Raw genomic sequence first — 21,487 nt, 5'->3', positions numbered from 1 at the left:
GGGCTCTTAGAAAGGACAGAGTTAAAAAAAAAAAAAATGGACAGAGTTTTCTCCGTGTGTCTGGGCAGAGACACCTGCTCTTGGATGGGGGTGACTGACTGGCTGTGGATTCTCCTGGAGTTGGGCTTTTTTCTGTTTCATGGGCCGCCATGCGATGGTCTTTCTGTCCTCGAGTGGGGAGGTAGCAGGGTGGAAATAGTCAAGAAGATGAATTTTTGTTAGCTGTTGAATGGCTCCCAGGGAAAACTTGGGTGTTTTGAGCTCCTCCCCTTGGGATTTGATGCCATGGAGGACTGTGTTCGCTCACCCCGTGTGTCTCAGCTCCACCTCCACCGACAGAGGTGACCCTCTGGCTTTTGTCCTGCGCGGCCAGGGCCTGCCTCGTGTGCCCTCACCCTCCTGCGGGGCAGGTGTGCTGGGCTGTGTGCCCTGCAACAGCCGACCTCAGCAGCCCCTGGCCACGTACCGGGGCAAGCGTGGGGAAGGCCCGGGCTTCTAGCCTCTTTTGGCAGAACTTTTGTTTGGTTTTTGGAGCTCCAAACTGGAGATCTGGGTGTTTATTTCTCTGGATATACTCAGGCTGGCCTTCCCTTTCAGGATGGAGAGGGACATTAGCCCCAGAGCCCTGGGAGGGCCCTGGCTATTTTTACAGCCAATGGGTGGCTCATAGCACAAGTACAGCCCTCCTCGGTCGCTGTGTGGATCTTGCCTTCCAGCCAATTGCATTGCTCTTCCTTTTGTGAAGTGAAAGAGCTTTTTTTGCAACATGGCCCCTGTGCATTTCCTTATTTCATTTTTTTAGTACATGCAGATTTTTCTATATTGGATTAACTCGAAGGGAGGCACATGGGAAAGAGTCTTGCCACTTTCTAGAAGCTACATGTCCATGAATGTGGAATCTAGCCTTTTTTCTTGCAATTACAGAACAGAGGTTTATAAGACTTTTATTTTTTTTTAGGTTTGGAATCACAGCCCCCCTTTGAGAAAGCCCGCCATGGAGGGCACGAATCTTTGCCTGCTCAAAATGCACGTGTACACACACACTTTTGTAAACAGTTATGAGGTGCCCCCTGAACCTGCCTATAGATTCTGTACGGGCTCAGATTAGCAGTATTTGGTCTGGAGAAAGCCTGTAGTGATTTGAGGTGCCTCCTTCTGCTTCTTCTCCTCTGCTGCCTCTTCCTTTGTGTTGTACTCACAGTTGCTTCCAGACACACGGTTTTTTTGAGGCAGCTTAGACCTGCCAGAGGATGGACTTATTTCACAATAAAGTTAAAACACCCCCACATTTGTGAGGTTTGCTGGAAAAGAATTGGCCTTAGCATCAGACGCCTATATGCTAGTTCTGACTTTTGACCCCATTGGCCCCAAATTAGCTATTTGACACGGATCAGGGCAGTTCCCCAGCTGGGCCTTTGCCCCCTTACCAATAAAATGAGGGAGGTGATTTGGAAAGTGTTTTCTGGTTCTAAAATTCAATTTCATGGTCTTTCAACTAAGTTTTTGGCAACTAGCAGCAGCAGCTGATGGGTGAGAGAAAACTAACTCGTTTTTAATTTACCTCATGTTTGTAGACGATGCCACAGAGAAAGATCTTTCTGATCTAGTGTCAGAGATGGAGATGATGAAGATGATTGGAAAACACAAAAATATCATAAATCTCCTTGGAGCCTGTACTCAGGATGGTGAGTAGGAGGAAAAAATGCTTTCATCTAAATAATTTACGCTTCAATGTTAACATCATTTTAGAAACGGTTGGACTCTTGGATCTTGCTCCTAGGGCACCTCAAGTGCATGTTTAAAGTTCTCTTTAAAATCCCCTTAGGAAGATGTTCCTGGCCGTGAACACAAAGGGGGCTTTGTGGCTGCACTGGGGGGCTGGGGAAAGGTAGGCGTTGGGTGACTTGGATGGGAGGGCCTTATAGAGTCCTTCTGTTCTTAGGGCCTAACCCGGAGGGTGCTGGGAAAAGACAGTCTCCTTGTTTTTGTTTTGTAGCGTTAAGAGGGGATTTCCCAAAATAAGACTATGGGGGTGCCTGGGTGGCTCAGTCGAGTAAACGTATGACTTGGGCTCAGGTCATGATCCTGGGGTCCTGGGATCGAGCCCCACATCAGGCCCTCTGCTCAGCGGGGAGTTTGCTTGTCCCTCTCCTTTCGGTTTTCCTCCTGCTCATGCTCTCTGTCTTTCTCTCTTTCTCTCAAACAAATAAAATCTTAAAAAAAAAAAAGGAGGTGGGGAAAGACCCTATGTTTTGGTTGATGAATCCCTCAAAATGATGATTGAAGAAGTCGTGTCTTGCTATGAGCAGTGATGGGTTACCAAGAATAGGGAAGGAGAGAGAGAGAGCGTGGAATGAAGGGACACTTTATCTTCCTTAAGAGAGAGAGAGAGCCCTGACTTCTCTTGATAATTAATGAACTTGAAAACGCCTCTCTTTGCCTCAGCAACTCCTGTTTTAGGTCTGTACCAGAAGTTGGGAGACTTTCTGTGAAGGGGGACTGTAAATATTTTTGGGTTTTGTGGCGACGACTCCTCTTTGCCATTGTAGTGAGAAAGCAGCCACAGACAATACAGAAGTGAATGGGCCTGGCTGTGTGCCAATACAATTTAATTACAAAAACAGGCGGTGGGCAGGATTTGGCCCTGCAGGCTGTAGTTTGCCAACCTCTGGTCTACGCCACGGAGAAAGGATTGCACGTGTGTGTAAGGAGGCAGACAGAAATGTTCGCTGTGTGCTGTTACAGCCCAATCCTGGAAGCAATGTAAAGGGAGATGAGTAAATAAAGTGTGGTATGTTTATAGGATAGGATACACATAGCTCTTAAAAGGAATGATCTAGATTTATTTTTATCAGCCTAGCTGGGTTCCACAAAGATAATAAGTCGGGGGAAAATGCTGCAAAGCTGTCTTTATTATTCATTTATGCGATTAAAAATAATAACATTTGTTGATACTTATATGTATGTAAAATCATTAAAATGAACTGGAAAAGGCAAATTGGTGATGACCATTGCTCTGCAGGAGGGCACAGGCGAGCACGAGAGTGATTGGGGAAGGACACTCATTGTGTGTCTGTTTCTCTAAGACTTTTGAGGCTCTCTTGACCCAAGTGTCTATTATCATTTTGGGGAGATTAGAATGCAGGTGTTCTATTTTTGTGTGTGCTTTTCTGTATGTTGAAATAAAAAAAAAAAAAAAAAAAGGACTGGGTTGTAAGAAAGAATACTGGGCTTCCCAATGGTAGATCTGGGCGCGTAGCCTCAGTGAGCTTGTCCTCTCCATCCACAGGCCCACTCTACGTCATTGTGGAGTATGCCTCGAAAGGCAACCTCCGTGAATACCTCCGAGCCCGGAGGCCGCCTGGGATGGAGTATTCCTATGACATTAACCGCGTTCCTGAGGAGCAGATGACCTTTAAGGACTTGGTGTCGTGTACCTACCAGCTGGCGAGAGGCATGGAGTACTTGGCTTCCCAGAAAGTGAGTCCTTCACATTCTCCTCAGTTGGGTGCATTCCAGTTAAAAAGGTCTGTGAAGAAAACAGGCAGTTTGGATGTGCTCATTTGCTAAATCAAGCCCTTGCATGTCCTGTACAACCTGGAAAATATGTATTGCGTTATTCACATTGGGGTTTAGTGAACTCTTCAAGAGCCGGGGCAGCCTCAGAAGTCTATAGTGACACTGCATAGATGGGCAGAAAAGATCTTCTCCTGGGAATTCAGCTCTCGGTAGACAACAGCTGGTTTAGGGGGTGCTACCTTTAATTCTGATGGGTTTTGGGGGGGCTTTATTTGCTTTGTGATGAGTTTTTGGACATAGACTTTCTTGTGTTTATGGTTTTCAGTTTGAAAGGGCATTAAATTCTAAGAATAAAGGTCAAGCGGAGGGATATTTTAGTAACACTGAGTCCTGGGTATCCTCTGGGTTTATTTTGTCTCATTTAGCGGGGTGACCCTCTGGTTAGAAGTTGGCCAGGTCCCCTGAGGTGAACTGTCTGCATTCCAAGCATGCCACTTGCAATGGAACTTTAAACATCTGAGTTATTCTGAAAGCAGTTAGACAGGTGCCCCGATGTCCTCTGGGGCATTTTGGATGACCCAAGGCACCCTTCTGTAGCTCACACTTCCGAGGGGAGGGTTACAGAACTTCCTCCTTGGGCAGAGGTGGGGTCACTTCCTACCTGCAGCGGAGCTGGATGCTGATGATTGGGCTCCCCAAAGAAGTGAGATTCTCTTGTGGGCATGGAGCCCTTGTCACTGGGGGGCCCAGCTGGGTCATGGCCATGCCCAGTCACGTGGGTGAGTGAGGCAGCCCATATCCGACCACGTGGTGTCAGGGATTCAGGGAGGGGTGGCTATACCTCAGCCCCTTCTTCTGTGGCCACATTAGAACATGGCCAGAACTACCACACGTTCTGCTTTTTGTTTTCTTTTTAGTTTCCTTTTTTTATTTGTTTCTTATTTGTAAGACAGTCCAGAGTTGAAGACTTTTTCAGATTCTTTTTCCCCCCTGGGAAAGCTCTTAATGCATAGATTTTAGAAAACAAATGGTTTTGTGTGCATATGCACGTACACAGGGGAGTCTGCCCACTGAAAGGTCTTTGACATGAGGAAATGGATCAGATCCAGAAGGTGAGACATTTGACAAGCCTTCGCTTCTAAATGTCCGTGTCATGAGAGACAAAAAAAAGCACCGAGGAAACTGTTCCAGATTAAGGGAGGCTTAAGAGATAGGACAGCTATGTGTCCACGTGTGACCCTGGACTGGGCCTTATTCAGGGTTGGGGCAGGCAGCTTTTATAAATTTTTTATTTTATTTTTTTATTTATCTATGATAGTCACAGAGAGAGAGAGAGAGAGAGAGAGAGAGAGAGGCAGAGACACAGGCAGAGGGAGAAGCAGGCTCCATGCACCGGGAGCCCGACGTGGGATTCGATCCTGGGTCTCCAGGATCGCGCCCTGGGCCAAAGGCAGGCGCCAAACCGCTACGCCACCCAGGGATCCCTTATAAAGAACATTTTTACGAACAACTGAAGTTTGAGTATGGTCAACATTAGCTAATACGACTGGATCAATGTTAAATCTATAGGTGGTGATCGTGGTCTTGTGTTAGGGTAGGAGATCTTTGCTCAAGTGTTTAGGTGTGAAGTATCAGTGAGGTCTGCAATTCACTCTTATTTTATTTATTTATTTGTTTGTTTTTAAAGATTTTATTTATTTACTCGAGAGTGAGAGCATGCACATGGGCAGGGGGGAGGCTCAAAGGGAGAAGCAGACTCCCTGTTCAGCAGGAAGCCCAACATGGGACTCGATCCCAGGACCCCGGGATTGTGACCTGACCTGAAGGCAGACGCTTAGCCAGCCGAGCCACCCCGGTGCCCTGCAGCTCAGTTTTAAATAGTTTAGGCAGAAAAAAGTATGTGTGTTGGGGGCTGAGATTGTGTGTGAAGAGAAAGGGCCAGCGTGACAAGCGATCCACGGACCTTCCTTGTTCTACTTCACCTCTGCTGTAGCTTTCACATATCCCTCGCTAAGACCCTGGGGAGCATGGCCTGCCTGCAGGCTGCCTGCTGTGACCCTCAGCCCGGGTCACTCTGTGTCCTTCCTGATATGGGAGCGGGGAAGTGGTTTTTGGACTCTGCATGGCTCAGTTACTAATAGAAAAGTGGTGGGCGAGCTGGCTTGGTCATTTTATTAATCCTTAAGTGAATATCCCTGAGCACTCTGGACTCTGGTGCCTTGTGCCCTAGGTCAGGCTCCCTTAGCGGGAGTTGTCCTGGACTTCTTGGAGCAGGAACCTCGCGTGACAGCAGGAGAGACCAACAATTAGTGTGGGAATAAAAATAAGTATGGAGGGGCACCTGGGTGGCTCAGTCGGTTAAGCGTCTGCCTCCAACTCAGGTCATGATCTTGGGGTCCTGGGATCAAGCCCGTAGCAGTCTTCCTACTCAGTGGGGAGTCTGCTTCTCCCTTTCCCCTGCCCCCTCCCCATTGCTCATGCTCTGTTTTTGTCTCTGTCTCTCTTTCAAATAAATAATATCTTTAAAAAAAAAAATAGGGAAAGGTTAAGCATGCTGTGCAGGAAACAAATTATGTGAGGTCAGTGTGGGTGGTGGTGGGGGGGGGGGTGGTTCGGGGGGCAAAGGTGGCTGGTGAGCACTCCCGCAGAGGGATAGCATGTGCAGCGTCTAGGGAGGGACACAGTGTGCAGAGAGCAGGGCGTGAGATGTGGCTGGACACAGGCCGGCCCTGCTCATTGAGGGCCTCGCAGACCCAAGGCCAAGGCCTCTAGACTGTTCCCCTGGTGCGTGGCAAGCCACCCAGGGAGAGTGATAGGATCAGGTTTGTGCTGTAAAGCTCCCTGGCTCTGGCGCTGCTTGCAGCTGGTGGGTTGGAAGTTGGGTGCTGGTGTTTCGGGCTAGGGCTTGTTGGCTCCCATGGGCACTGGAGAAGAAGACGGATTTGGATATATTTTGCTATTGGAATTGTTAGTGATTCCCAGCTTGAGAGGTCTGGTGGTGGTGCAGCTGATCAGGATGAGGAAGGCTCCCGGGCGGGAGGTGGGTGGGGGAGGGGGAGGGGAATAGATTCTGGTGGACAATTCAGGATGCACTTTGAATATGTGTGCGAGCTGTTCAAGGGCCCATGCCGGGCAGGAAGCGCAGGGCGGAGTGCAGCTCTGGGGGCTGGGTAAGACCTTGGGAGCCAGCAAAGGAAGTACCAGGGCTTGGGAGGTCATCTAGCAGGGGAGAGGCGGAGAAAAGGGGGAGTAAGAAAAACTCTCAATTCCTAGAGCTTGGCTCAAAGCACCTGATGGCAGCAGAGGCTGAAGGGACATGGTTAGGAGGCCAGGCAGGATGTGGTTCACAGGGGCACCAGAACGGGTTTCTGGAAGGCGGAGTATCTCTCTGCTCAGAATAGGAGAGAAGGATGTGCATTGCACCTGGCTCTCGGAGCCCGTGTAGAACCCCCCCCCCCCCCCGACGCCCCAGCCCTGAGGACTCTGGGGTCCTTCCTCTCTTGGAGCTGTTCAGTATAGTGATGAGGGAGCCAAGAGTCAGATGAACTTTGTGAAAGGGGGCAGATGGAAACCTTTGAGGATGACAGACGGCCAGTGCCCTTATTAATGCTGTGATAATAGCCACTCTTGGCATTAGTCATCAGCACTGATTTTTGGGAGCTCAACATTGACGAGGCCTAGGACAAGCATTTTACATACGGTATCCTCCTTAACCTGAGAGCACCTCTGACGTAGGTGCGATGTTAGGCTAAGGATGCTGAGGACCTTTAGGAGTTGCCAGGAAACCTTTGAGCCCGGTGTGTCTGCGTCACTGTCCTCGTTTCCAAGATGGGCACTCCTGGGTCTCTAGAGAAAAGTACTGGCCCCAGACCAGGCCCTTTGGTTCTCCACTCACCCACACTGCTCCGCAGCCTCCCCCCTGTTCTCGGGTAATCCCTGCCTCACCCCAGATGGAGGGGGAACCGGGAAGATGCCCTGTGCCAGGGCTTTGTTCACTAACGGAGTGGGCTGCAAGGGACAGAGCTGTTTCGTTAGGGCTTGAAGGGTTCCAAAGCCCTTTGCAGAAGATCGCCTGCTAATTAAAGACTTGGCACGGGTTTGAAGCTGGTGGTAGATGAAGATCTTAAAAATGGTCCCCTGCCTCCAAAAATGGAGGGTTTATTCCTGACCGTTGGGGATGAGGAAGCAGGGCAAGGGCCAGATTCGGGCCTGCTCACACTCAGCCTCCCAGCCGCTAGCGATGAGCTTGCTGGAGGCCTGCTTAAAAACTGTCAAGTGAGCTCTCTGGCTCATTATGATGGAATGCAATTATGAATTCGGCTCGGCAAACGTTTACTGGGTTGAGGTCCATGCTCGGTGCTGGGAATATAGGGATGAACGTATAGGGCCGTGTAGCCTGGGTGGCTCAGCGGTTTAGCACCGCCTTCAGCCCAGGGCCTGATCCTGGAGACCCGGGGTCGAGTCCCGGTTTGGGCTCCCTGCATGGAGCCTGCTTCTCCCTCTGACTCTCTTTCTCTCTCTTTCTTTCCTGAATAAATAAGTAAAATCTTTAAAAAGAAAAAACAAAAAACATACATGTAGGGCCTGTCCTTAAGCTGCGTGTGTGTGTGTGTGTGTGTGGAGAACCAGGGGGATGGATAATTAAAGAAACACGGTGATGTACACAGAATCCAACAAGGTAACATGGGGTATTTGAGCCTTCTATAAATCATGAAAGCTCTTCCTGGTTTTAGTTCAAAGCACACTAATTTTTCTTCTTCCCAGACCCCAAAACCAGTTAAAACTCATTCTAAGATGTTATGCGTAAGTGGGTGTTTTTTGTTTTTTAAAGCAGGTGCCAGCTTCCCCATCTGTAAAATGGGTGCAGTCGTACCCATCTCATGGGTTGCCATGGGACTTGAACTCGATCAGCCCCGCAGAGCACCCGTCACACTGTCTGGGCCGCAGGGGGAGTTAGTCGTCTTCCCTTAGTGACCCGTTACTCTCCACTCACTTAAGAAACGGATACCAAACGGGCTGAGGGCCCTAGTTATGTAAATGGGCTGCTCTGCGCTGGAAAACAGCTCCAATTTCTGCAGATGATGGGAATTTGGCTTGATGTTAATTATTTTCTTTCTCTTGCGTGTTGGTTCCAAGTCTCTTACTGTTCAGCCCCGAGGGTGGGCGTTAGTGTCTTCTAGCGTCGAGGGATGTGGGAGGTTGGTGCTGGATCCCGGCTCCCGCCAAGAGGATGATGGAGGTCGCTGTCGTGGTATCTCTGAGTCGGGCCCTCCTGTGCGGTGGGAGCCCAGCGTGTGGGAATCCAGATTCTTCTGACCACACAGCTTGCCAAACGCACAGAGCTCGTGTCGGCAGGGAGCATGCCGCCGGGAGAGTTTGGCCGAGGGCTTGGAAGTTCAATTTGAAGAGGCCTCCAAACTAGGAACATGGCTCCCGCCCCGGCCGGATCCCCAGGCGGCTTCTGGGAGCTCTCACATTTCCTGCTTCCGTTCTGGCCAAGCACAGGCCTACTTACTTGCACAGGCCTACTTACTTGCGGCGCTTTCCTGCTCCCCCTTTCCTGGTCTTCGCCCATCCAGGGGGACCACAGAAGCGTCTGAAAAACAAGGAATCGTTGGGCACTGGGCAGGAGCAAATAATCCCTAATTTCTTCTTCAGAGAGAGTTGGGCTCGCTGCCTTTCCCTGGCCATTTCGTGGCGAGCCTGTCTACGACCAGCCCCATTTCACCCTTGTCAGGTGGCCTGATCAGACCTCCTTCATCTAGTAGTTGACTGGGCCAGGAGCCTATGTAAAAGCATTTGGTAGGGATATTCGTTCACTCCCTTAGACCTTGCCTTTTCCAAAAATAGGGGATGATGATGTGGGATTGTCGTTACCATGTGTCATGATGAAATCTTGTTATATTGAGGTGTAACACTGTGCAAAAGTCTACCATTTGTAGAAAGGACAAAATGGGGAGTTCTAATGACTACGTCTTTCTTGAGACCAGAGTGAGTAACAGAACTATAAATTAGCTGTCCTGTAGTGAGCACGTCCGCATCACCCCCCCACACACACACCCCGCCCCACCCACTCAGGTGTTTTGCAGACCTAGGTTGGGCCCTTTGTGTGGGCTGGTGTCCTCCAGGCCTGGGCGTGGGTAGACGGGCGTTGGTCATGATATGAGTCGGGGAAGGACGTGGTCAGTTCTTTGAGAGACTCAACTTGTGGGAAGCATAGCAGGTACTGTAGGGCTGAGTTTGGAGGTGTGAAGACCAGTTAGGCAGGTGGTGAGGCTCTCCGTGGGGATGGGGGTGGGCAGTGGCGATGTCCTGGGCTCCGTGGTTAGCAGTGGGGACAGAGCTGGGTAGACAAATTGCAGAGGTATTTGGGAGCCAACATCAACAGAACTGGGGAGGAGTGTGCAGAGAACTCTGGTGACTACCTCTCGGGACTGAGAGAGACCAAGAGGGTAAGGATTAGGGGAGCAGAGACCTTGGATTTGAGGTGCCAAAGGGATGTCAATGTCGAAATGTCCCGTAGCCTGTGGAAGATGACAACGAGGGTCCTGGGAGAGAAGTTAGGAAAGGGGTAAGGATTTGCAGATCTTTTGTGTGTATCTAAGAATGGAAGCTCTGGGGATATGTGGGAATACACACAATTAATGGGACATTTCTCCTATTTCGAGGGACAGGGGAGGAGAGGAGCTAGATGGAGAAGGTGAGCCAGGAGAAGGGATGAGGGGGACCGTTTTCTGAAAGGAGCACCGTGTCCAGAGCTGCAGAGGGAAACATTGAGGCATCAGAAGCGCTCACTTAGGTCTGACATAAACTTCTGGAGGGGCAGGGATGGACTCACAATATTTGCGGACTGACCAGGAGGGAAAGACAATGTGGTGTTGGAGTTTAACCAGCTCCGTTGAATGTTTGGCTGTAAAGGGCAGGAGAGCAAGTGTTGAGAGAAAAGATTTTAGAATAATCTAGTACAGATCTCGTAGGAAGGACTCCGTATTGACAGTCGATGGTGCGTAAAAGAGAATTGGCTGCTTGCTGTAGCTTTGCTCTTTGAAATGATTGGGGCCTTGTTTTTTTAGTTACTTCTAATTAGAACAGAAATACCAGTTTTTGATTAAGATATATTTTCTTTCTCTATTCTTAGAAGTGAGTATGTTTTCCCCTTTACTCTTGAAACATTCTGAAATGTGTCCTTTCTGGATTTCAGTGTATTCATCGGGATTTAGCAGCCAGAAATGTTTTGGTAACAGAAAACAATGTGATGAAAATAGCAGACTTTGGACTGGCCAGAGATATCAACAATATAGACTATTACAAAAAGACCACAAATGTAAGTCCATGGCAGCAATGTGGTGGAAGGGAGGGGGTGGTGGTGGTGGCACGGAATGTTCCAGATGAAAGATAATACGCGCTCATTCCTCTGCCCTTTATCCCTGTTCTTTTGCCATACTCTCGACAAACTTCTCAATAAGCAAATTGAAAGCTCTATTTAAGAGACTTTTAGTAAATGGGAAACAGTCTTCTGTATAGAATAATCAGCACCCTCTCTGGTCTTCATCGGGCTCTTTGCCAAGGACTTCTCTAGCCAAGACTAGAGCTTGGGAGTTTCTGGATTAATCTTTGCCCAGAAGGCGGTCAGGGTGTGTTTGTGTGCTTGGGAGGTTGATAAGAATGAGAATCCGAAGAAATGGCATCTTACTAACCTGCCCAAATCTGTGCATCTTGCACATTAGGTGTAGGCCCCCTTGGAGCTTATTTCTGCTCTGAGGACTGAGCAGTGAAAAATCATGAGTCAGTCAGCTCTAAATAGGGCACAGCCTCTCAAGCCAGCTAAAGGAAACTGGTTTAATATAGTGGTTTTTACCTGTTTTCCACACTTGCAGGGGCGACTTCCGGTCAAGTGGATGGCTCCAGAAGCCCTTTTCGATCGAGTGTACACCCATCAGAGTGACGTGTAAGTAACTCCCGTTTCTCTCTGGCTTCTCCATCGGGTTGAGTTGCAAAAATATTGTATTCACCTTTCATCATTCTTTGCGGCCTGCCGTATTTCACATAATTCTAGAAGGTGCAGGAGCCAGCCCTAGAAAGGACGGATTTTATGGTAGGCTGGTAACCAGTGCTCTGTTACTAATCTGCCTGGCTTCAAAGTACATGGGAGGTGCAACTGCAGACCTCCTCCTGCTAGAGCGGAAGTACCGCCCCCCACCCTAAACCCCCCTACCCCAATTCACGGACGTCTGACTACAAGGCCGCTATCTAATTTGCTAGGCTGTTGGCATGTTCTTTGCTCCCTGAAAGAAGGAATTTTGAAACTTCTCCTACCCGAGGGTGGTTCGTCATACCTCATCATAGGTTTGCCCTTGTGGGGAGAAGCTGAGTGGGGCACAGTCTCTATTATGATACACTTAAAAATATTATCAGGGTTAGGCTCCAACTGATATTTTAGGATTTTAGGTTTAGAAAATAGGTTGGGACATGTTACCATTGTGGGAAACTGGGTGGAAGGTACAGAGCATCTCTCTGTAACTGTTTTTTTCCAAGTTCCTGTGAGTCTATAATTAGTCCAAAATAAATAGTTTAAGAAAAAAATCAGTGGATCTATTTTTTATTTATGTGAACGGGAGGCTCTCTGGGGTGGGCACTGATTCCGTTGCTGTCACAGCCGGTCATGTTTAGAAGGAATGAATTAGGAGTCCCGTTTTTGTAATGAGTCAGCTGCCCGCATTATGCTGCCACTTTTGCTCTATACAAAACTGGTTAGAGTTTCATGTCTCACCCTAAACCTGAATAGAGTCCGTGAGGCTGTTTTTCCAAAGCCACAGTGACATAGGTCCATGCAGGAGTCTTGGCTTGATTATATCAGGAGTTGTGAGTGTCCTGAACGAGGCTCAGAAAGCCCAACCGTGGGTCTCCACAGGGTCAGGTGCACATGGGACCCTGAGAGATGTTTTCAGTTTCTGCTCTGAGAAGCCTGTCTGGGGCACAGGATTCCTTGATCCTCATCCCAGCCTGATGCTCACTCCCATCGTGACCTTAGTAAGTCACAGACCTCTGTGTCCTCAGACGTTCCACCGGCCTCACTGGGCAGCTGTTACTCGCAGAATTTGCTTTCTGGGCTTAGTCTGTCAACCGCCCATACTGGTGGGTCACAGCCTGGGCAGGGTGGGGTCAGGCACCCAGGCTGGTGGAAGAGCTGGAACAGGAGGAGCATGAGGAGTTTTGCAGCTTAGGAGTGGAGATCCTCACATGGCTCACATCACACTGCCTTTAAGGCGGAGTAACCTCATTCAGTGTCCGAATAAAAATAGCAACCACCCCAAGCCTACACCCCCCCAAAAAAGAGGGATGGCTTCCCTTCCCTACTCTGTTGTCTGGTGATGGGAAATTCCGTGGGAACATGTCTCAGGTTGTCATCACTGTGGGGGGGGGGGGGGGGCGGGCAGGGAAGATACTCCTTCGGGGCAGGGAGGGGCACGTGGGATGACCTGCAGGAGACTTCAGGCCATTAGTCTTGGAACAGGAGAAGCGAGTGGGCGTTTGCTGTATTAACTGGGCACACTGAGGTTTTTGTGATTCGGGTGGGTCAGTAACCCTGTTTCCCCTCTTCCTTGCAGTTGGTCCTTCGGGGTGTTAATGTGGGAGATCTTCACGCTGGGGGGCTCACCATACCCAGGGATTCCGGTGGAGGAACTATTTAAGCTGCTCAAGGAGGGGCACAGGATGGACAAGCCAGCAAACTGCACCAATGAACTGTAAGGCCCGTTGTCTCTCCTGGTTCAGTGCGGGCCCCCATGCCATTAACTCTTCTCCTGACTTTTTGGGTTTCCCAAGGCTCCAGGCTTCCTATACAGGCCCCAGGAACCATTTTTGCTAATAAGGTTTTTCTGGGCCCGATCCCAGGACAGAGGTGGATGGCTACTCTGATGGCTGTAACTGCCCGAGAGGGAGAGCATTGTGGCAAGGTGTACAGAGTGAGCTTTCACTCAGGGCATTGGCTGCCAGGCCCCAGGGCTCCTGACTTGAGAGCCTGAGCCTGGGCTGATCTTCCCAGGCCCTGTGCTGTGCTATTATCTCTGCTCAGAGAGGCAGGGAGATAGATCTGGCCTTTTCTCCTACACAAGCTAGCAAGCCGTGGCCCTGCCCCCACCGAGCATAGCATTAAAGAACCAGCACGGCCTTTCTTCACTGCTGGAGTCGACCCCCAGCACGGCCAGTGGGAATGGATGCTTTAGAACTTGTTCGTGACCATTGAAAATTACTCTTCGGGATTAACGTTTCCCACATCTCTTCAGAGAAGCTAGTGTCTGGTTACCTATATTTTGCCCCTACACAGAGAATTAAAAATGTGTCCAGGTGCCATCCATAGAGTCCCAGATCGGACTGTAAAAACCATAAGCCAGTTTCTGGAAGAACCGAGCCCACACTTCAAGTGGAATTATGTTGTGTTGGTGACATACGTCTTGTGCAGTAGAACCAGTGCTTTGAAAAGGAGTCTCTCTTCCCAACCCCCCAGGATTAGCTAAGAGTGATTGTCCCGGAGACTGTGGTCTATTGTGTGTCGTTTCATGGGGATTTTCTATCCATAATCCTATGAGTGCTTTTCACTGTACAGTGGACATCTGATGAATGGCACATTTTATAGTATATTATATAAAGGTATTTATTGTGCTGCCTGTCATTCCTATTGCTTTTTCTAATATGGAGGGTCTGTCGAAACCCGTAATCAAGATAAGGCCTGGGACCCTAGGCCTGTCCAAGAGTTAATCAGGAAGTTAATGTTCAGCCCAGTGATGGCAGATTAATTCATAAAAACCTTACCTTAAAGTTGTGGTTTTCAAAAAAAATTTTTTTTTTTTAAACGGAAGAACCTTTGCTGCAGTCATTAAAATAAAACTCAAAGTGTCAGGGAGAAGAATGTGTCGTGGCTTCGATGGGGGCAGGAGTGGGGGGTAAGGAAGGGTGTGCTGGGGACAGACTGGAGACCCAAAAAGGCTTTTCCTGCAGCGTCCAAAAGTGCCATAAAGGTGTGAGACCACTGTGCTGTGTCACTGTCACAGGAATGCAGAAGTCAGCAGCGATGACATGTAGAAAAAATGGCTTTCCCGATGGCATAGATACTGTCCTCAAAGCTTTGGGATAAAGTGATGTTTTTGTAGCTGCAAGTGCCTTTCAGAGGAACCGAGCAGTGAATTTTGGGGGAAGGCAAATAACTGCCTTCTCATTTAGAAAGTTCTGATACATTTTCATCATTTAGGACCTATTCTTGTAGTGCCTTTTAGCGCTGGCTTATAGCCGTGTGCACCTAGTGCTTAGAAAATTAATTCACCAGGAAATCCATTTCCTCAGGTATATGATGATGAGGGACTGTTGGCATGCTGTGCCCTCACAGAGGCCGACGTTCAAGCAGTTGGTAGAGGACTTGGATCGGATTCTCACTCTCACAACCAATGAGGTAAGAACCCTCTTCCAGAAGCCTGTGGTCCTTTCTTGGGAGGCCAGTGCGGCTTTTTCAGTGCAACCTCCCCTGTCGGAGTCTGTGGTATAGATGATCATTTTTCCACAGGGGTCACGCAGAGTTAAAATATGTGTTTCTCCTCAATCTTGATTTTTCTCAGAACTGCATTTTGAGAGTCTGACTCATGAAACCAGACGGAGGGCCCTACTTGAGGCTCTCTGTGGCCTTCGAGTGGTGGGCCTCGGCTGTGGTCTGTTGGAGAGTCGGGAGGGAAAGAAATGTCCAACAGCAGCATTTGGGTTTGCACGTGAGGAGCTTGGGCTCTTGTGCTGGTTGGATTCTGAGCTCTAGTGATTAGTGGAGGAGCAGTTGGTGTTCCATTACTGGGCTCCATTGGAAGCAGTGAAGTTCTGCCATGACCCTCCTGTCTGGTAATGGCATGTGGCATGTGGTCTTCATCTATGTGTATATGAACGTATACACAATTTCCTATAATGAAGGACTTAGGTTTTTTTTTTTTTTTTTAAAGATTTATTTATTTATTTTAAAGAGAAAGAGCAAGAGAATGAGAGTGAGGAGAGGCAGAGGGGGAGAGAGAGAGAGAGAGAGAGAGAAAACCTCAAGCAGACTTGGCCCTGATATGAGGCTGGATCTCATGACCCTGAGATCATGATCTGAGATGAAATCAAGAGTCAGACCCTTAACTGACTGAGTCACCCAGGCTCCCCTGGACTTGTGATTTTTTTTTAGTATATGGGCTGCTGAAGTGAGCAATGGACTTGTGATTTTTTTAATGAAAACATGGACTTTTTGTTAAAATATTTTTCTATAAAAGATTTATAATCCATACCAAAGAAAGAAACGCTCTGTCACCCACTGACCAAATTCGACCGTGGTAGTGCTTCAGCATGTCGATAGAGTGGTCTCTGTGGTTGTGGAGAGTAGATGATCTGAGCAGGAAAGATGATAAAACCCATCAAGTTCAAAAAAATCCCAAGGAAAAAGATTGTTAATGAATGACTTTGAGAGATTTAATGAGGGTGTAGAGAGCAGCCTTCCTTCAAACAGGAAAAAAAGAAGTCCCCCAAACCCACCGTTGTCTTAACAACAAAAAGAGGTTAAGATCGTTTGAATAAAAATAATACATCTAACGTATTTTAAAATACATTTAATAGTTTTAGAAGGAGTTAAATAATCAAATGTTGTGATGGGAAGCCTTAAGCCAGCAACATTATCTTGTGCGTCTAACTGTAGCTGATAAAAGGAGAGATTGCATTTAAATGAATACAGCTGACCTTCAGAAGTTGAAAGGAAAGGAACAGTTCAAGGGGAAAAAAGCAACTTTCTTCTCTTGCCAAAATTGTTGTTTCTCGTGTAAGTTCCTTTAACCCTAGACTTGGAATCCACTGATACCCCTATTCTTTGCCCTATCAGATCTGAACATTTAAGTGGCTGCATTTAGAAACTGGGAAAGCACTAATGTTCCATTTTAATGGTCCTATGTCCATGCTCAATGCTCTTTATTTATATGCCTGTATTTAAAGTGGGCCCATTCATACTGAAATTTTCATCGAGCATCCTAAAATAAAAAAGCAGAATGCCATATTGTCTAACGGATATAAAAATCGAAGTTTCTTTCCTTCTGAAAATCATTACCATATGCTTGAGAAAAATGGTTCCATTTAGGACAAAATTTCATTTTTATCATTGTAAGCAAAAAGTTCTCTTTTGATGTGGTGGGCGTGTTTGTTTCCAGGCGTGTGGTTAATGCTGATGTTGTTGGAACTGACACATCCCCCATTCTGGGATGGGGACTCTTTCTCTTGCCAACCCTGGTGATGAATTATAGTGCTTTATATTTAAAAAAAAATTTTTTTTGGAGGGGGTCTTTCAAAATGTATAGTCGCCAACATTCTGTGGGCTCTTTTCTGATAACACCGGGGCTGGTTGTGCTGTGGTCTGCACTTTTTGCCTCCCCTCTCAGCAAAACCACACGTCCTGGAATGTCACTGGCTTCAGGGTGTGTGAGCAGAACAAGCCCAGTGAGTGAGCTCTGGGGAGGCAGCGAGACCCAGAAGTTCCTCAGTTTAGAAATCTTTTCCGTAGTTTCAGACCAAGGGTCTGTGAATCCCTTCAGTAAAAGGCCAGATAGGGAATATTTTTCTTTGTGAGCTAAATTATTCAGTTCTGCCGTCAAGGCAAGAAAGCGGTTATGGACAGTGCATACACGAGTAGTGCATCTGTGTTCTGCATAAAATTTGATGGATCCCAATATTTAAATTTTATGTGAATTTTATATCATCTTACTGTACTTTTAATGCCATGGGGTAGTATTCTTCTTTTGACTCCCCCCCCCCCCCCCAACCCTTGAAAAATGTTTAAAGCCATTTTTGCTCATGGGCGGTACCAGACCAGGCAGTGGACTCACCCCTAAGTGCCATAAGCTGGAAGATATGTTATCCCGGGTCACCCAGTGGGCTCTCTTCCCTAGCGACCCCAGCAGATGCTGGTAGGGAGCAGAAGAGCCCCTTTTGAATTTCAAACTCTTCTTTAAACAGTCCATTATGGATTTAATATACACGAGTATATCCGAACCTTTTCTGAACCTGTTTACATTTTCAACTCCGAGAGCTTCTGAGAGTAATGAATTACATCTGTGAAATTACCCGCTGAATGGAGACATATTCCCCTTAAATTATCCTAGAAACTGCAAGAGTAAAATGTAATTTGCAAAATAAATATTCATGGTGTCAACTATTTAAAGGGGGTCCCAGGAATCCCTAACACGTTACATTTTGCCGGAGCTCGGATTTGAACCCTGTGCGCGCTCTCTCTCTCTCTCTCTCTCGCTCTCTCTCTCTCTCGGAGGCATGTAGCAAGCTGCTTGTTTGGTCTGTGTCAGTGGACTTGACTGCCCAGCCTTTTCACGTTCCCTCCTTGCCACTAGTTTATTCATGATGGATCGTAAGAGAAGAGTTAAGGGCGGCAATCTAGAGTAAACCAAGGCGGGGGGCTCGAGGAGGCCTGCGGGAGCTGGGTGGGCCGGGTCCCTGAACCTTCCAAGGGTGCCCCTGTCCCATCTCAGCTCTGATAGAGCATCTCGAGAGCCTGCATTTGAAATAAAAGTCTTCTCTTCCCTTCTTTCAGGAATACTTGGACCTCAGTCAACCTCTCGAACCGTATTCACCTTGTTATCCTGACCCGAGATGAAATAAAACGTCTCTCTTCCCTTCTTTCAGGAATACTTGGACCTCAGTCAGCCTCTCGAACAGTATTCACCTAGTTATCCTGACACAAGGAGTTCGTGTTCTTCAGGAGACGATTCTGTTTTCTCTCCAGACCCCATGCCTTACGAACCATGCCTTCCTCAGTATCCACATGTAAACGGCAGTGTTAAAACATGAATGAGCTTGTCCTTCTGTCCCCACACGGGACAGCACCAGGGACCTAGCCACACTGAGCAACGGGGCCAGGCCTCCAGGAGCCGGTTGGCTCCGCTTGTATATATGGATCAGAGGAGTAAATAATTGGAAAAGTAATCGGCACACGTGTAAAGAATTTATACGGTTGGAAACTTATAATCTTCACCAGGAGAAGAAGAATGTTTCTGGGGCAATGGACTGCCATGGGCCACCACGCGCCCATGACCCGCTGTGGGTACTGGCTGTGGACCAGCTGGACTCAAGGCAAACCTACTTTCTTGCCTTCCTTGTGAATTTTGTAATAATTGGAGAAAATATATGTCAGCACACACTTACAGAGCACAATTGCAGTATATAGGTGCTGGATGTATGTAAATATATTCAAATTATGTATAAATATATATTATATATTTACAAGGAATTATTTTTTGTATTGATTTTAAATGGATGTCCCAGTGCACCTAGAAAATCGGTCTCTCTTTTGTTTTTAATAGCTATTTGCTAAATGCTGTTCTTACACAGAATTTCTTAATTTTCACCAAGCAGGGGTGGAAAAGTACTTTTGCTTTCAGGGAAAAAAAAATGGTATAACGTTAATTTATTAATGAATTGGTAATATACAAAACAATTAATCATTTATAGTTTTTGTTTTGTTTTTATTTTGTAATTTAAGCGGCATTTCTATGCAGGCAGCACATCGGACTAGTTAATCTGTTGCTTGGACTTAACTAGTTGTCAGATTCTTTGAAAAGAGAAATATTTACAGAATATGACTAATTTGGGGGAAAATGAAGTTTTGATTTATTTGTTTAAACTCTGCTGTCAGATGATTGTTCTTCTGCCACCAAAATGCCAGTAGTAAACAAACCCATCGATAGGAAAGTATTTTGTTTTGCTGTGCAGCTCTGTCATTGGGCCCATGGAGCGCGGAACTGGACTTCCCAAGACAAATGGTACCAGCGTTCTCTTAAAAAGATGCCTTAATCCATTCCTCGAGGGTGGACCTTAGTTGAGATGATAGCAGACTGTACTCCCCTCCGGCAGCTGGCCTTCTGCCCTGAGTTGCACGTTAATCAGATTAGCCTGTATTCTCTTCAGTGGATCTAATGGCTTCCAGATTCATTGGCGTTAGGGAAGCCTTTTAGAATCTTCACGTGTCATCGTCGAAATTGAAACACTGAGTTGTTCTGCTGATGGTTTTGGAGATACTTCCATCTTTTTAAGGGTTTGCTTCTGTCTAATTCTGGCAGGACCTCACCCAAAGATCGGGCCTCGTACCAACGTCAGACACGATGTCGCCGTGTTGTGCGTTCTGTATTTAAAGTATTGTGTTTTGCTTCGGAAACACCTACTCACTTTGCTATAGCCATGCAACATGAACGCAGATTACACTGATTCTACTTGTTACGAAATTGGAGAAAGTATTTAATAAAACCTGTTAATTTTTATACTGACAATAAAAATGTTTCTACAGATATTAATGTTAACAAGACAAAATAAATGTCACGCAGCTTATTTTTTTAATACTCGTGTCTCACCAAATGGTTTCCTGTGCTTGGAGGTATTGACTCAGTGCTGTTTGGTGTGATTGCATGAAAGGCAGAGCTGTGAAGGTCCCTCGTTTGCTACACACCGGTGACTTGCCACAGGGATTGCCCGGGACCAGTGGTACTTGGGACAGGTGAATCCAGTGGAAAATCAGGGGAGCTCTGTTGCTTAAGCTCTGGCTCTGTTGCTTCTTGGGGCCCCAAAGGTATCGTTGTATCTTTCTGGGCTTTAACTTCTAGAAAAGCAAACGAGAGATGGCGTGGGCGAAGCTTTGCAAATGGGGGAAGTGTCCTGAGGATGGCAGGTGCTGGGTGAGAGAGGTTCAGATCTGGATACTGGGGAGGGACCTTGAAGCCTTTTAGGCTGGCTCCTCATACACAGAGAGTAGAATGTGCCTCAACATTTCAAAAAGATAGCTTGAACAAATTCTAAAATAATTTGACCTATTTCCATGCTACCAAGAATCTAAAGAGGGAAATGGTGTCTTGCCTGCTAACAATGTGAACTTATGACTCAAGGTCCCATTATACCTGCTTGCCGGTCTCCGTATCAGGAAGGGGAGACAGAAGTAGCTCAAATTCATCCAAATGTCAGGTCTCAGAACTTGATGGTTAAAAAAGTGCCATGTTTAGGCTCTTTATGGTGTTTGAGGCTGTTACTAGTGGAGTGAGGGTCTTGCCATCTATCTGGAGGTGGCCTACTGTCCTGGTTCTGTGTTTGCCAATCTCTGGTGCTACCCACCATTTATTCACAGGCAGAGCAGAGTTATATAATCCCACCCAAGACAGTGTGACTTTGGGCAATAATTGAAAGCAGCTTTTTGTTGTTGTTTTTAAAGATTTATTTATTCATGAGAGACACAGAGAGAGAGGCAGAGACACAGGCAGAGGGAGAAGCAGGCTTCATGCAGGGAGCCCGACGTGGGGGACTCGATCCCAGGTCTCCAGGATCAGGCCCTGGGCTGAAGGCAGCGCTAAAGTGCTGAGCCACCCAGGCTGCCCTGAAAGCAGCTTTGAATCACCTGTGTACAGGGTGATGCTTCTGCAGCCCACTGGGCATTTTCGCTGGTGGGACTGCCTTGGCCAGGGTGGAGGGAGGACTAGCTGGTGCTGCAGTTTGAAGCCAGGCTCCATGTCTGCGTGCTTCTCAAGATCAGTGGTGCACGTTTTATGCCTTTGAGACCGAAGGGGCAGTTTATGGCTTTCTAGGAGATAATGTAGGTTAGAATCCCATGCTGGCTCTTGGCCATTTGGATTTTTGAATTATTTTGAAAGATTGGATATCAAGGGGAAGAAGGCAGTATGGTGCATGAGAAGAACGAGAAATACTTCTTTTTTGAGCCCTGCTCCAACTTAAATAGATGGAAGCAGGGTGTGATAGGATCCTGGAGCTTATGTGTGTCATCCATCCCCCCACCCCCACCATATGACCTAAGGAAAGCACTGGAGGTTGGTTGAACCACAGTGTGATTTGGCTTCATGAGGTGCATAGCAGTTCATTTACTTAGAACCAAAAGTCTCAGGCGTCTTGGTGAGAAGTGAGTAGTGTC

General features: G+C 47.3%; 1 protein-coding gene across 16 annotated transcripts in view; it reads left to right on the top strand.

The window, feature by feature from the left end:
* Nucleotides 1-19,914, top strand: part of FGFR2 (fibroblast growth factor receptor 2) — a 106,442-nt gene extending 86,528 nt beyond the window's left edge. For 15 of the 16 annotated variants that reach the window (XM_049103085.1, XM_049103078.1, XM_049103076.1 and 12 more), the window contains 7 exons: nt 1,575-1,685; nt 3,290-3,480; nt 10,721-10,843; nt 11,397-11,467; nt 13,128-13,265; nt 14,860-14,965; nt 18,208-19,914. In XM_049103085.1, the coding sequence (XP_048959042.1) occupies nt 1,575-1,685; nt 3,290-3,480; nt 10,721-10,843; nt 11,397-11,467; nt 13,128-13,265; nt 14,860-14,965; nt 18,208-18,372 (905 nt within the window). In that variant the 3' untranslated portion in view covers nt 18,373-19,914. Of the gene's footprint in view, nt 1-1,574; nt 1,686-3,289; nt 3,481-10,720; nt 10,844-11,396; nt 11,468-13,127; nt 13,266-14,859; nt 14,966-18,115 lie in introns of all 16 variants that reach the window. The other variant, XM_049103084.1, reaches the window with a different exon arrangement.
* The last annotated feature ends 1,573 nt before the right edge of the window (nt 19,915-21,487 follow it).

This window comes from Canis lupus, chromosome 28, assembly GCF_003254725.2.
Source record: "Canis lupus dingo isolate Sandy chromosome 28, ASM325472v2, whole genome shotgun sequence".
NCBI lineage: Eukaryota > Metazoa > Chordata > Mammalia > Carnivora > Canidae > Canis > Canis lupus.
The sequence above is the reverse complement of the archived record's forward strand: the minus strand, read 5'-3'. Positions and strand labels throughout refer to the sequence as shown.